At 32.1% G+C, this 16,792-nt stretch overlaps 1 protein-coding gene across 6 annotated transcripts in view; it reads left to right on the forward strand.

Moving 5' to 3' along the window:
• The window catches only part of EcR (Ecdysone receptor), an 80,355-nt gene extending 63,608 nt beyond the window's left edge, over nucleotides 1-16,747 (forward strand). For all 6 annotated transcript variants that reach the window (XM_065344100.1, XM_065344101.1, XM_065344102.1 and 3 more), the window contains 6 exons: nucleotides 4,408-4,725; nucleotides 6,163-6,290; nucleotides 6,883-7,017; nucleotides 7,110-7,262; nucleotides 10,079-10,301; nucleotides 12,697-16,747. In XM_065344100.1, coding sequence (XP_065200172.1) covers nucleotides 4,408-4,725; nucleotides 6,163-6,290; nucleotides 6,883-7,017; nucleotides 7,110-7,262; nucleotides 10,079-10,301; nucleotides 12,697-12,941 — 1,202 coding nt within the window. In that variant the 3' untranslated portion in view covers nucleotides 12,942-16,747. The remainder of the gene's footprint in view (nucleotides 1-4,407; nucleotides 4,726-6,162; nucleotides 6,291-6,882; nucleotides 7,018-7,109; nucleotides 7,263-10,078; nucleotides 10,302-12,696) is intronic.
• Nucleotides 16,748-16,792: the final 45 nt, after the last annotated feature.

Raw genomic sequence — 16,792 nt, forward strand, 5'->3', positions numbered from 1 at the left:
GTGGAAAATTATCTGGAGCCTTGAAACGATTCGAGAATGTAATTTTTTGTGCCAATGATCGCGTGTCGTTGAAAAACATGAAGGGTTCAATAAATTATGTTCCGTGTTGTGGTATTCTGTGTGTTAAATTGAATTATTGAAACAAGTTTTCGTGCTTTTTTTGAGTAAAATGGTAAAAAAATGGTGAATGGGGAATACTTGAGAAGTATTTATAGTTCGGTTTTTATTGATGAGTGGAGGGGTGTAGTGGTGATGACTGAGGCATATTTATTTTACGAGGTCTCGTTTTGGTATCTTTTGCTAAAATAGACATATTTTTGAATAATTTTATCTGTCAATTTGAAATTTTTTGGATACGAAAGTGATTCGATAATACAATGTTCTAGTTTGATGATCGTGAAAATGTATAACTGGGTTCTGTAGGTATTGGTGCGTTTATCTGACCACCTCATAACCAAGTTAAGTATGTAGTACGAGTAGAAGGTACGAGTAGGTATAATCGCTGTGAAGTTTATTCTTCTGTAGGTCTAGGTATGCGCAGAGTGAGACGATGGCAGACGATTATTCGCAGTTGATAACAATGTGTGTTGTGTAGTGTAGGTAGGTATCGTCATGCACTTGCATATGCACTGCAGTCACGAGATGAATTATTTTGAAGGAACGAATGAACGATGGAACGAGAGGGAAAAAAATGCAGGCTATGCTCGGCTTGTCAGCAGAGATGAAATGTTTACATCGTTGCATAAAAGTTTACCATCTTACGTGGTAACATTACTTTGACCTTCATGGTTGGCCGTTCACGTTTTTAACTACTGATTTCCATCTGCGAAACGTTTTTCAATTGCACAACAACAACATCAACAACAACAACGTAAACGAAGTAGCACCATCACGTTTCTCGTTATTAGTTGCGAGATGAAAAGCGAATCCTCTCTGCGATGTAATACACAGTTTCGCGCTCAGTAATTGGTTTTACTCTTTGATGAAAATGTTATCACTTTCTGACGTTTAGGTTTTGATGCTGCAGTAGAGTCGAGGTAGCCAGGTAGGCAGGTACGTCTGTATATAATCTCTATACGTACACGCGGATGGCAGGAAATACCTGTTACAAGCAGACTGAATTCATTTATCAAGTTGTTCTCTTCTCGCGCCACATAATAAATGCTGTCGGTTGATGGGATTATTTCAATTTCGACCACGACGGTATCAGTTTATATAGTATAGTAACTTTTAACAATATCGTGTACGAGTCGTTGAATTTCGCATTCGTTTCGTTCTCTGTATACTTAGTTGATGTAAAGTGGTGTAAGTGGTGAGTTGGAGGGTTTTGCAAACATTTCCACGTTGTGTTGGATGATAATGATGAGGAAGAGGAGGTGTGACTTGTGGCTGTCGAAATATCGATGTTTGCGTTGAAGTTTGAAATTCGTCGGTGTAATCGATGTTTGGAATCGGGGCAAAGCTGAGTTTGATTGGTTAGTGTAACTTTGTACTTGTTGAACGAATTATTTGATGACTGAGCAGAATGTTTTCCACGTTTTTTCTTTTACTAACAAAAAATGATATCCGTCCTTTGCGATCGATTGGTGCAGAGTTAGGGGGGAAAAATCATGAGAGAAGGTTGGGAGGGTTGAAAGTATTGAATTTTTTCTCATTTTTGCCTCCAAAAATGCTGTTTTTCGCTTTTTTTGCTTCCTTGAAAATATAAAAGAACATGTGAGAAGACAGCCCTTCAGAAGTATAGGTATTTAGCAAGATGGCCAGAATCAGGCAGAGATGGATTAAAATTGATGTAATTGAAGGGCAAGTAATGAAACTTACTAGATACTATTTTTCAAAAATTAAAAGGCATGTCCCCACCGTTGAAAGATCTAGAAAATTGTGAACATTGGTCTTGAAAACTGGCAATATAGTTAGAAAAAATCTGCTCTCTGTAAGATTCGACACCCTGCAGATAAAAATTTCATTTTCTTCTTAGAATTTAATTTTTTCAATCGTTGTGCATTTTTTCCCAAGTTTTGTTTCGTTCTTCGTTATATTCTCCTTGAGAGAAAAAAAATCAGAAAAACCACCGATTTTGAAAAATTTCTAGCTGAAGCTGAAACTTAATCTTTTCTTCTCTCAGACTAGATCAATTTTGTCAACATTTAAAGAGACAATTTATGGAAGCGGAAGAGGGAGGCGTAGGTATTTATTCAAAATTCTCAAATTTTAAGATGTTGTTCCTGTCATCCTATGAAAAATTTTCCTAATTTTTATTCGAAATATGTCAGAAACAAAACCTTTGAAAAAAAACACCTTTTCATATGCTATCTTAATTTTTTTTCGAGGCATCGTCAGTTTTTCTCGAAAATTGATTTTTTGTAATGGAAAAATAGAAAAAAAGTCCACTGAAAATGAACTTTTGAAATTCAGCTCAGAATGTCTCAAAAACAAAATTTTCCTCAGAAGAAATGAATCTCTACTGCTTGGAAATTTCATGATCTACAGTTCTACACATTTGTTTCTTTTTTTTCGTGGCACACCTAATTTTTTTCAGAAACTCAATTTTTTTTTAATTTTAAATTTTTGTTAGAAAACTTTCAAAAAAAAATCGTCCAACCCTCCCCCCTTTGCTTTCTTCATACCTACCATATATGGGATAAATTATTGAACCATTAGTTTTGACTTTTTGGTGAATCACCGCCAAGTCGATCAGTTTGATCTGAAAAGTCAAGAATAATTACCCGAATTTTCAAAACATATTGAAGAAAAAATCTTTTTGACTCCATCCTCTTCTCCCCCTTCCCCTCCCCAAGAAAAAACTAAAAAATTATTTCGCTTTGATTGCAGTTCTATCTCAATTTTAGTCCAATTCAAAGTTCTTCTTAAATTATTTTTTTGAGTTTTCATTTTGAGTATCGAGCTTATTTTTTTTATTACAAACAAAATCAGCGAAGTATTTTCATTTTTGAAATTTCTTAAATCGGAAAACACTTCAGTATTAAAATTTAATTGAAAAAGTAAATTTCTTGGAATGAAAAAGCTTCGCCATTGATAAATCTCCAAGGCTGATCAAGTTTGAAAATGAACCAAACCAAATAAAAGGTCGATTCTATTTCAGGTTTGGTACGCGATTATTTCATTCATTTGCAGGTTTCTGCGTAATGTATGAGGTACTTATTATCGGTATCTTTGATTACACGTTCCCTAGGTCTACTTATTTGTTAATTATACGTCAATTGCTTCGTTCAGATTGGAACATATTCTTGGAAAAAAGAGGCAAACCTTATAGAATGAACATTACACAGCATGCATTATAGATATACACATATTGGTGAACCAATACCTATATAATATTAGCGGACGATAATAGCTTCCTTTTGTTGCTGAATTTAACAATCAAGTTTTTACCGCGTGTATGTACTTTCACTCGATATAGACTATAGAGGTACTCGTGTACTTTTATATACCAACGTTATTTATAATGAAAGATACTTATACTATTACACTGTCTGTGTGCGTAGCATATTAAATCATACTACAAAATATAATTCGGTATCATTGTCGATTGCATATGTGTGTGTGTGTGTTATCGGCCCATAACATGCGAGCTATACGGTGAATTTTGAAAAACCACAGCTCCTAGCGTCTGCTCAACAGCCGAAAAATACCGCGTTGTCGAGTGTGAGGTCAAGTTGGAAACGAATCTAGGTCAAAAAGATATCGACTCTTCAGGTTGAGTGCTTCTTTCGAATTGTATTTCCCGAACTTTTCGAACTCGTGACCCATTTAAGTACAATGCCGTATAGGAAACACAATCGACAAAGGTTTATTTTGAAAATGACTCCGGTGCGAAATATTTGCGTATTCTGTTAGCATTTTTCCCCATTTTTTTTTTACAATCGAACAAAATGTTGAAAATGCGAATTAGGTGTTCTGTGCGCAAGTGAAATGGAATTTTGAGCTTGTATTCGGGTATTTCGATAAACATTGTGTGAAAGTTGAACTTGGGTAAAAACTCGATTTTTTAAATAGGGCAGTATTGGTTGGTTTTCATTTTTCAAAGTCGTGTTGATGGATCATTTTCGTCGTAAATTTTCATGAATTACTCTAGTACGAGTACAAACTTATGCCAATTATTTACAACTCCCTCAGTTCCTCCTCCCTCTACCAAAAAAACCTACTGAATTGTTAATCATCTTCAGTGGATATTATCGATCGAATGGTATCAATTTGCAAAGAAGTGGTTGTCATTACTTGCTGTATGTAATTTCAAATTTCACTCCTCCGCTTCCACTTCTCTCCCATTCCATTATAATTATTATGTAATCATGTACCTAGAGTATTATTTTTAAATTTAATGCATTTTCCCCCCAATATTCGAATCGATTTTTCTAACCTATTTTTTTTCTTTTTTGCTTACAGGCGGCGAAGACTTGTCTCCAAACAGCCAGAATGGTTACATAATGGAGGTTTGCGACGCTAGTAAAAAGAAAAAAGGCCCAACTGCAACGGCCCGACAACAAGAAGAGTTGTGTTTAGTTTGTGGTGATAGGGCCTCAGGGTACCATTACAACGCTCTCACCTGCGAGGGTTGTAAAGGATTTTTCCGGAGGAGTATTACAAAAAATGCCGTTTACCAGTGTAAATATGGAAATCATTGTGATATTGATATGTATATGAGGAGAAAATGTCAAGAATGTAGACTGAAAAAGTGCCTTAGTGTTGGTATGAGGCCTGAATGTGAGTATTACTTTTATTCTTTCGTTTTGCTTTTTTTTTTAGTGTAATATTACACAGGGTGACTCGAAAAATACGCGATTTCATCTTTTTTAATTGTCAAGCGAAGGGAAAGGCTAAAAAGAGCTAAGAAGACGAATACGTGCTCTGATGAGTTTACAGAGTTGGCGATTTCGTTATCTTCTAGTCTCAGTTCCATCATATGCATTTTACATATGAGTTGGATAAAATGCTTCTTTTGCTTGATGCGATTGTTTCAACTCTTTTCAAGTATTATACATTAATTCTTTTACTTTCAAGTTTAGAGAACTTTTTGCATTACAATTACCAAAAATCTAGAGATACTTACGTAGGCCGAAAAGTTATGAAATCGGCGTATTTTCTGAGTCACCCTGTCCTTTTAGATATATAATGTATTTTTAATGAGGTATTTGAAAATTGAATTCACATTCTGAAAGACATCTTCAAGTCAAATTTCAGGCGTTGAATTTCATTTCTCTATTTTTGATGAATTTTGTTATCAAAAAAATCAAACTTCGATGTTTATAATTTGAGTATGCTCTATTCAGATCTCTTAGATCGATTAGTAGCGAATTTGAGCCTTTTTGGGACTTCTTGCCAATTTTTAGATTTTTCTAGTTTTGAAAAAATTGTCATTAAAAAAAGCAAAACACGCGGGAAAATCAAAAAATCTACTGGGGGCTCTGAAATGGTCTGAAATCACTAACGGTTGATTTTTGAGAGGTCAAAAATCAGACCTGTATAATCAAAACATTACCTTTCTATCTCAATTTTGTCAAATTTTGAGTTTTTCCCTGAAATTGGAAAATTTGTTCGAAAATTAAAAAATGAAACACACCATCTGTAATTTGACTTAGTAGTGTATTTTTGAAAATGAATTCTGCTGGTTGGAATATCTCTTCTGTGGAATGAAGGGAGAATTGGAGGGGGGGGGGGTAAAAATGTTTGTCTAAATCGAAAAGAAAATTGCTGAAAGCATCATGAAATACTGTAAAAAATTATTTCAAAAAATGAAGAAATAATTTGGTAAAATTTGATCAACATTACCTGAACATTGATTAAAATATCAGTAGAATTTTTTCGAAAGTAAAAATCGTCATTGATTCAAAGTCAAATTCGAATAAAAAAATAATAATTCGGAAGTTACAAAAATTGTATCATCTTTAACTTGATTTTGATGTTTTTCTCATGTCGAGAATATCGAAAATGACATAGCAATCTCACCACTCCTCCTCCTCGCTGCAATAGCTTGTATGAGCACATTTGTTTCTTTTCTGAGTCAATTATCTTTCTCCAGTGGGCATATAATTTAAAGTAGAATAATCTTAGTTTATCAATTTATATCCTGCATTTCGTTTCAAACATTTTGAATGATTGAATAATAATTGATTGATTTTTTTGTCGTTTTGTTAAATTCAGGCGTTGTACCAGAATACCAATGTGCTGTAAAAAGAAAGGAGAAAAAAGCGCAAAAAGATAAAGATAAACCTAATTCAACCACGAATGGTTCACCCGAAACCATAAAAATTGAGCCGGAACTGCAAAGGGTAACTTTTTATGTATTCATGTAACCTTAATATGTACCTTTTATAAATAGGTATAATCTAAAGATAAATCAGCACTGATTTGTAATCGAGGACAAATACGAGTATCTAATGTTTGATTTTAATTACGAGTAGTACCTAGGTCCTAGACCTACTCACACTGTTCTATTTTGATTTCTAAATTGTACGTATTAGGGAGATCCGATTATATGTTTTCTTTGAAGATAAATTTTTCGAATTTTTTCTCAATGAGAGATGGAAAAAAAATCCCCTGAAATTGTACTTATTCTCTCGTCATGAAACGTTGAATCGTTTGTGGAATTTGACGTCTAAAAATTTATAGAATTGACTCCACATTCGCAGAAGAGAATCTAAAAACAAACGTTGAATTCGGAAATGACGAATTATAAATTAAAATTAAATTTATCCACGATGGACGATCGTCGCACTTGTGATTCATCATCCTCCATTCCACGTGCATCTAATAATTATTTCATTCTAGATAACATTTAAATTTTGAAACAATCGAATAGTCTAGCCCGTATAATTGTACGTAATTTGGCCAATTCTTATTTACGATTGATCGCGTTTACAGGTCGACTCAGATCCTATGATGGTGAACGGAGTGAAACCAGTCAGTACCGAACAAGAAGAACTAATACATAGTTTAGTCTATTTTCAAGAACAGTATGAGCAGCCATCACCCGATGATCTCCAAAGAGTTTTTAGCGTAAGAAATCCCAGCTATTTTTATTCTCTAGGTATTATTTCTGTTTGATAATCGAACGATGTTTAACCATGGCTTATTTTTTTTATTCGCAGAGCGACGAAACCGATCCGCATGCTGAAGGCGATATGAAGTATAAGCATATTACCGAAATGACTATTCTAACGGTGCAGTTGATCGTTGAATTTGCGAAAAGTTTACCCGGATTTGATAAGCTCCTTCGAGAGGATCAAATCACTTTGTTAAAAGTAAATATCGTATTACTCGAATGTTTAATATGTACCTCTTACTACATATGGTACCGTTTGTATCAATATTAGTTCACGACCCACGTTCATTAGTCTGAATTTGACCCTCTTTAAAACGTAGATAAAAAATGTGTTAGTTGGAAACGAGAGCGAGAATGAGACGATTTTCGTTTCATTGCACTTCCATATGTACCTACGTAACGTACGAAATATTGACCTTAAAAATAAAGTCGTTTTTGTGATAAGATTTCACTAATGGGTTCGATATGTCGTGATAAAAAAAATTTGCCTCATTCTGAGCGATAATTTAACCCTGGTCCTGATAACATACGAGATTACGTTGAATAACTTACTTTTTTCATTAACGTAGGTAAATGAATTCAGGGTATTTGTTTTGATTACGAAATCGAGATTATTTGGTAAAGGTCGTGCGGAGAATTTCGATGATTTTCCTAAACTCGTACGTTCTGAAATACATAATATCTTCAAAATGGTGATGTTATTCGAGCGACGAAAAGTAATTTTTGTGGTGAAATTTTATTACTCATCGTTCAAACTCGATTCGAAGGCATCGACGGATATTTATGTTTTCCAAGTTCGTTTGTAAATAGTAAAAAGGAAGTTTTGAAACGAAGTACGTAGTCTTGTGAAATGTGATAGTAAATTTTGAAAATTTTAGGGCGATTCTATACCTTGAAAAGAGCAGTTGGAAAAATCAAAAAATAAAGATGATGAATTTAATTGAAGCGAATTGAAAAAAATGTTTCTATGTGGCTAATACTTTCTGAGGTGGAAAAGAGGTCCAATATTACTTTTATTTTTTCAAAGAAAACAAAAAATCTTCGGTTCAATTCTCTTACTTATATTTTTTATAAGCCAAAAAAATATTGAATAGGTGTCGATAAATGTATACTTAGCTTTTTCGCTTAAATTGCAGAATTTTTGGAATACGCAAGATTTTTCGAAAAACTGTGCACTTGAACAAGCTGGTGCCGCTGGTGGAAACGAAAATGATCTCGAGTTGAAATTTGGAGATATTGATTTAATTTTTTTAATTCCCTAAATTGTACTAAAAAATCAAAAATCAATTTTCAATCAGTTTTTTGTTGATCTGGCATAAACAACATCTAAAAAATACGATTTTCAACCAAAGATGAAGATATTCCAATCAATGTAAAAATCGCTGCATCTGATCAAGAAAAATCAAAGAAATTCTCAAAAATACATCATCTAACAACATTTTTGGTTTTGAATATGTCTATTCGTTAATTTTCTGAATTTTGACTCATCGGCTATTTTCCGTTCGAAAAATGCAGAATGTAATCAAATAGGGATGAAAAACTGAAATTTAGTTTCTAGACCACTTTTGAGCTGGCGGATCGAATAGTTTGTAGCCTTCTGCTGATTTTTGAATTTTCCAGTCCCCTAAAATAGATACCAATTAAAAAAAACAATGCTTAATTCAACCGAAAAACTGTTATTCCAAGTTTTTAGTTGATGAATTTCACTTTTTAATTTTTTTTATGCGATGTTTTAAAACCTGTCAAGGTACAAAAATTTGCTGGGAGCTCTAGAAAAGTCGAAACAACTACCAATTGATTTAACAAATTGAAACTGAGCTGTAAACCAAATTTCAGTTATCTTGAGAATTTATCGAATTATGTTTTTTTTTTAATTTTTAAAAATTAGCCAAAAATTAAAAAATTGAATTCTGCATCTGAGATTTTGTCAAGTGATGAATTTTTGATACCTTGTCAGATTTCTTAAACCCTGTTTTGAAAAAAAAATTATAATATTCCAAATTGTTGTTTGACATTGCGAAGAAAATTATTTGAATTGCCTTGTGTTGGGAATTGAACGTGTGGAATATGTATTTTCTTTCAAAAATACTTCATTTCGCGTGTAAAAGACATCAAGTTAAAAATTTTTATCACCCCCTAGAGCCTTGTTTATGTAGTTTCTCACTTCAGGGGGTCACCTTCCGGCTTCCAGACTTCTCAGCATTATGTAAAATTCACGCAGTTTTTCGTAATTTTGTTTCGTCAAGTTCAAACCTTATTTTATCAAGCTTTATGGAAATGAAACGTTATTTTTACCGCGGATTATTTTATTCTCGCTATACTTAGACGCCGAAAAGAAACACGTCAGAGATTTCGTTTACAATAAATCATTCGTCGAACGTTTCGGTTTTCCTTGTACGGTGTACGATGTAGGTATTTTTCAATTGGTACATGATTTTGAAAACATGACATTTAAAGTCGCCATTTCCTTGAAATGTAATCTTATTTATAAAATATAGGTTAAACGTGCTCGTACGACTGACAACGCTTTAAACGGTACTAACCGAAATTCAAGGTTGAAAAATTTTGCTTTTTGAAGGAAAAAAATTTATACGAGCGATGGCGAATTATGCTGATGTGTATTTTAAAATATGGAACGTTACTTAACGACGACGACGACGACTCCGTCGTGTCATTTGAATATATCGGTTTATGATGCAAATAATGCTGGTAGCAGATCTGAAAAAATATTGGTCGAAAAATATTCTAAAATAATGGTTATTCAATATCCAACCAAGTACCGGAATTATTAAAGGCAAATTTTTCATTCTTGTGTTAACAGAATTGTAAGTCTGTAATTTTATGACAAAAGTTTTGAAAGTTTCTCGCTCACTCGTTAGGAGCCCAAACTCCCTCTCCCTATTTAATTTTAGTATTTACAGAATGAATTACTTACATATTTTTCATAATTTGTAAAGAAAAATGTCATTTTGTGATTTAAATTTAACGATTATAATTTTTGTTTTGCTTTTTCAGGCATGTTCTAGCGAAGTAATGATGTTAAGAATGGCTCGAAAATATGACTCGAATACGGATTCGATCGTTTTCGCTAATAATCAACCGTATACAAAAGACTCGTACAATGACGCTGGTATGGGTGAAACTATCGAAGATTTATTAAGATTTTGTAGGCAGATGTGGGCTATGAAAGTGGACAACGCCGAGTACGCTCTGCTTACAGCAATTGTGATATTTTCAGGTGAGTTTTTTTCAACCAAAAATATGTGTTTTTGTGCCTATTTCTGTCTTGATGAAATTGTTTTCCTCAAATTTTGGCCCATTTTATCATCAAAAAGCATACTTACCTTTGACGAGTCGAGAAGAGGAACATTAGAATTTTGAATTTTATTAATACTTATTTCGAACATATTTTTTCTAATGTTTTGAATTTTCTTCTTGTAGTTTTCAATTTTTTTTTTCAAACATTCGTAGACGGGAGTGTTCTCTCTGTCTTTTTTTTCTATTTTTCATAATTTTGTGCATTTATGATTAGTTTTCATTTTAATGAACGGAAAATTTTTAATTCATTAGTTTGTTTTCATAATTTTTACAAATTTTCCATTTGGATTTTTCTTTGGCCGTCTGTCTAGCTTGATTAGAAAGAATTTCTAAAAATGCTTTTGTCTTCTTAGTGACAATCAGACAATCCTTATATATTAAAAGATGTTTGAAGGAAAACCTTGATAGAGTCCGCCAGCCTTTTCTACTGAACCGATTTCAACAAATTTTGTTTTAAAACGTTCCTTTTGACGTGTAGATATGTCATCAAGAAAAAAAAATCGAAAATTTTGAAATTAAGGGCCGAAAAAATTGAAAAAACACGTTTTCTATTGTGTTTAAACAATAGAATTTCGAGTAGAAACCTTGATAGAGTTCGCCAGCCTTTTCTATCGAACCGATTTCAACAATTTTTCTTTTCAAACGTTCCTTTCGACGTGTAGATATGTCATCAAGAAAAAAAAATCGGAATTTCTTAAATTAAGGGTCGAAAAAATTGAAAAAACACTTTCTCTATTGTGTAGAAATGCACGTACCTATTACAATGCACACCGACAACAATACACTCCGACAACAATACACTCAGAACGTTGCTATGTGGGCGTGTTTACAGCGTAGGGGTGTTGAGGAGGGAATGATGTTGTTGTGTTGCGAGTTACATTCATTGCTATAGTATTTTATTTTTTCAAAACTGGAATATTGTGGTGTCTGTTAAAATAATAAGTAAGGAGAGGAGGTTCTACACTTGAGATCATTTTTGGGTTAGGATTTTATTTCAACACACAAATTTAAATGTTTAGTGGAACATTGTTTGTAAAAAAGTTAATGTGAAGATGGAGAAGGGTTCAGTACAGTGTAGCCAGAATTTTCTAAAAGAGAGGGCAAAACCAGATTTTTGGGTATGAAAAATCGAAATTAGAGGTAATGTAATGGAAACCCTTCGTAATGTATGATAATTTGTATGGACATGAAGGTGCAATTACTGCTCAAGTGAATTGAGAGCGAAAATTTGTTGAAAAAAATGGGTCGAAAAACGAAAAAACGGTTCATTATTGCGTGCATTTTTTTTTCTAATTTTCACTCTCGGGGGGGGGGGTGGCTCAAGTCACGTCCCTCCCTTAGCTAAGCTACCACTGGTAAGCTTTCTATACTTGGGATACAAATTTGACTATCCTACTTCAGATTTTCATTTAATAGAATTGAATTACTCCAGCATACTCACTACCTACTCATTTTATGTCATCATTTTACAAGAATTTCAAACATTTTTTTTACCCAATTTTACATATGTAGAATTTCAGAAAATTTACTCCTAAAAAATGATGATAATTATCAAGTCAGTAAGTATACCAGAGTAATTCAACACCTCAAGGTATAAATCTGAAGTGAATAGATGTAAGTTTTTTGAGAAAAAAAATGTCCTTAATTCATTGTATAGAAATTGATAAAAATATTGTTCAAACTTGAATTTTTTAAACATTGTACTTTAGAACCAGAGTAGAATTTGCTATTGACACATTTCAACTGATTTGCATTTAGGAGCAGGGGCATGAGTTGAGTTGTCAAAAAAGCGAGCCCCGAAGGGGCGAGAGGCCTGAGCGAAGCGAGGTCCAGGGCGAGCAGCACGAGCGAAGCGAGTGCGCGAGCTGGGGGTCGAGGTCGCGGAGCGACCTAAGGGGCGAAGCCCCCTAGTGTTTGATTATTTCAGTGGTCTTTTAAATTTTTTTTCCAATTTTTAAAAATTTTCTTGAGTTTTTCAATAAAATGAATCCATTGAGTAAATATGTAATGGCCAATTATTTAGTAAGAACTAAAAACTAACATCTGATTTGACATTCTTGCAATTTTCATCGCTGTATCAATTTTTTAAATACTTTTCAACTCTTTAATTGAAAAAAAAGATGTACGTATTTGAGTTTTTTGTGGGTCTCCTCCAAAATGTTACCAGTTTTTTATAATTGATGATTGGTATCGAAAAATGCTTCAATTCTTATGAATTTATTTCGAGTGGGTCATTGTTTGAAGAATCTTCGCATTTAGTTTTATTGTCATTTCGTATCCACGATTAAAAAATACTAATCGACGTTTGTTTTCAGGTCGACCTGCTTTGGTCGAAGATTGGAAAGTGGAGAAAATACAAGAAGTTTATATCGAAACTTTAAAGTCTTACGTCGATAACAGAGTTCGGCCGAACTCAACTACCATATTTGCTAGATTATTATCAGTATTGACTGAATTAAGAACATTAGGAAATAGGAATTTTGAAATGTGTTTAACGCTGAAACTGAAGAGTAAAGTTTTACCACCTTTTCTATCAGAAATCTGGGACGTTGCTTCTTAATATCCATTTTAGGAACACACTCTTTTTACAAGTTTCTTAGTGTACTTAGAATTAACTAATTTGAATTCTTTCGAATGTTATACCATTTTTTTCTCCTCTTTTCTTTCTTCTTTTAACCAACTAGTGTATTTATTATGTTTGTATTTTTTTTTCTTTTTTCCCCTCTCTTTCTCTCTCTCTCTTCGACTTTACCAGTTTAATTTTTACATTTTTTGTGCGTGTCCATTAATAAGTTTACCTGCATTATGAGAACGCGTTTTTTGTGCCGTTTAATTTAATTTCTTATTTTATAACGAAAACATTTTTTTCCTATTTTATATGATAATTTTATCATAACGTTGATTTTTAATGTGAAAGATGTAATTTATTTTTGATTTTGATTTTGATTATTTTTTTTTGTCGAAATGATGCGTAGATTTGAAACGTGTTTCTTGATCTTTTGTAAATGTTGTGATATATTTTTAAATGTCTGTCGATATCCTTCGTATTATTAGAAAAAATTGTTGGTGTCAAGTAAATATTTAACCGAAAGGATTAGTACAAATTTTTTAATTGTTAAATTTGTATTCTCATTTTTTAAAAAATAATTTTGATAAAATGAAAATAATCTTATTTAAAGAAAAAAAGTACAAAAACATTGTTGTTCGAGTTTTTGTTAATTTTTTTTTTCTTTTCCTTTCTCTTGTCATATTTTTAGTATGTTTTGTTTTGTTGCAATAAGTTTTAAGTCTTAATTGCTTTGTACAGTAACTTTATCGAATTCCCCCCAATTTTTAATCCGAATAGGCTTTTTATAATTTTCCTTTTTGTAGCGTGTAGTGTGATAAGTCGTCGACAATATTTCGTGAACGGATATGATAGTAAAACGCCTGCAATTGTTACGAGTAAATTTCGAAACGAAAAAAAACCTAGTGCGACGCTTCGAACGCGACGAACGAATTTTTCAAATTGAAATTTTTGTTTTCTGGCCATGTCTGTGTACGTTAGTGACGCGGAAATACGAGCTCGTTTTTAGTAATTTTTTTCCATTTATTTTTATCCTGTTTTATCTTTATTGTGGTTTTTTTTTTACGAGTCCTTAGTACGCTATTTGTTATTTAACTAATCGACGATGTCGAAATTAACGTGCTCAGTATTCAAGTTATTAATTTTACGAGCTGTAGCGCACTGTGTTTAGTTACCGTTAAATTAGGATTATTGTGGTCGTCGTCGTGTGTTTTTGTGTGTTGGGTTCTCTTTCCTTATTTATTATTTTATTCGTGTACCGCGATGATTTTTAGCGTACTCGAATAATATTCGCGGAAATTAGCAACATGTACCCGGATATATGATTTTTTTTGTTTAAAGATACGTTTTTCTTTTTTCGATAGTTCCCTTTTTACTAGTTAGTTTTTAGATATATTTACCTATTCTATGCAAATTTACCTACGTGTCTGTCTAGATATGAGTTCGTACTTCAGCGTCGCTGGCATCGTTGCTTAGAAGTTGTTGAATGAAAAACGCTTATTTCTTAAGTTTAATGCTCCAAATCCGTTGCCTTGAAAATATCTTCTTAGTATTATTATAGATAAGGATTTCTTTTACTTTTTTTTTGTATTGTTTTATTTATTTAATTTATTTAAATACGCCGAAATTTCACGAATCGAGTGAAGCTTTTGAGAATGTTTGACTAAGAATACGAATAGAATTACATAAAAGAGTTTATGAAAATGCTATCTGGTTAAATTTTAGGTTTGCGACGAGCTGGTCTGAGAGTATCGAGAGGTTTTTTGTTTTAAAATATTTTTATTCGAAATTTTCTGACAACATTTCAATTGAAATAAATACTTAATGAAAAAAGATGAAAAATAAAAACAAATTTCTGATTCATACCCAATTAATTTTTTTTTTTTTTTTTTGAGATCAAAACGTTCGAAAGTTGTAAAATTTTCATCCAAATTATAAAATAATAAAGATATTTGAGTAAAAAAATGAAGAAATTGTAATTTTTTGCTAGAAGTTTACCCCAGTGAAAGCGTTCAAGTTTTTTTTTGACTTTGATTTTTTTTTTTTTTAAATTCTATTCTTGAAAAGATCAGAAAAATTTCTGGTCATTTTAGGTGTTTGTTTTCCCTGTAAAATCATCTGCATTAAAATATTATTTCGAGTAAAATTCTATCTAACATAATTTTTGGATCTTTAAAATTTAAAATTTCGAAAATTTTGAAACTCAAAAACTCGGTCAAATTTTCGAATGAATGAAATTTGAGTATTTTTTTAGTGATCTGGTTTGAATAATAAATCGATGCTTTCTCATCTCTTAAATTGTAGATTTCAAATTTAATAAACGTATTCCCTTATTCTTGATCCTCGATGATCCATCGTTGCAATCCTGATTAAATTTTCATTCATAGTTCGTCGAATATCGATTAATAATACTTTTCTTCTTTTTTTTTCTATTTTTAATTCTTTTTTCCTTCCTCTAGTCTTTAGTTGTATAAGGATTGAAGTTTTTATTCGTCAGTTATGATTCGAAAATTTGCACGAGCATAAGAAATCGAGGACGATTGAAATTTTACGATTTATTTTTTAATTTATCGTTATTTTTATCTCGAATATGTCCCACGTGAATTTGTTATCATCTTACGATGAACGAACTATGGTTTTTTTTTTGTATATATGTGTGAGTGTGTTTGTGAGTCGGCCATGTACGTTGAAAAGAGGGCCACAAAGCGGTCCTCTTTGAAGCCCTCAAATCGATTCAGTGGTTGTTCTAGAAAGAGTGAATGTGTGTGTAAATTTCTTACTGACATCGATTCATATTCTCTTACGATTACCATCCGACAGTTCCTTTAGTAAATTAATTTTGTCGTCGTGTGTCTTGTTGGGGTAGCATTTTCATAATAGTTTGGCTGAAATATTAATTTTTTTTAACTTTTGAATTGAAATTTAGATCACATAAATTTTACTTTTAATGGAATTTTTCTTTAAAAAAAAACAAGGAATTTTGAAGAAGCGTAATCGTATTACCGATTTCTATTTAACGAGAACATTGAAAATTGAACTTTTAAACCTCTAGTTCGGCATTTATTTAATATAAAATTACTTTTTTGTCTTACTAGTCACTTGAGAGGCTATAATTTAAAAGAAAAAAAAACTGTGAAATATTTCAACGTTAATTTCTATTAATCAAACATTACTTAATTTTTTCATGTTTCCAATACTTCGGTTCGTTAAATTTAGATGTTATTTGAATTAGAACAATATCGAATGAAGTTAACTTTTTTTTCTTGTTGTTTGATTTTGTTTTTTAATGAAAAAAAAGAGCAATATTTAACGATGCGATATGTATTACCTCTTTCGAATTCGGATTGTAACCCCAAAAGTACATGTGTAATGTGTATTTTAAGCGAGTAGATATTCGTTGGAAGGCGAAATAGCACTTTCTTTGGTCTTATGTTTGATTGATTCGATTATATGGGTTAGATAACTTTGACGTCGTGTTGTCGAAATATCTAGATGAAAAAAGTCTTTAATTTCTCGACGAAACCGTCATTTAAAACTGAGAATCAAAATGAAAATGATTTGATATCAATTGGACATAGGTGCCTCGGATATTTATAAGCTGTATGTGTGGCTAGAGATGTTCTACATAATATTTACAGTGCGTTACCTTTTTACCAGGATTAATATTTAAGGTGCAGTTCACTTGTAAGTTTATAATTATAAATTGAAATTAATATTTTGTTGAGTATATGCTTGTAAGTTTTTTACTTTTATGTAATATTACGATGATTCTGTAATTGAAGTAAAAAGATATCATTTGATTTCGTTCGTTTTCTCATTCTATTCGCTTTCATAAAATCTAAAAT

Source organism: Planococcus citri, chromosome 1 (assembly GCF_950023065.1).
Source record: "Planococcus citri chromosome 1, ihPlaCitr1.1, whole genome shotgun sequence".
Lineage (NCBI taxonomy): Eukaryota > Metazoa > Arthropoda > Insecta > Hemiptera > Pseudococcidae > Planococcus > Planococcus citri.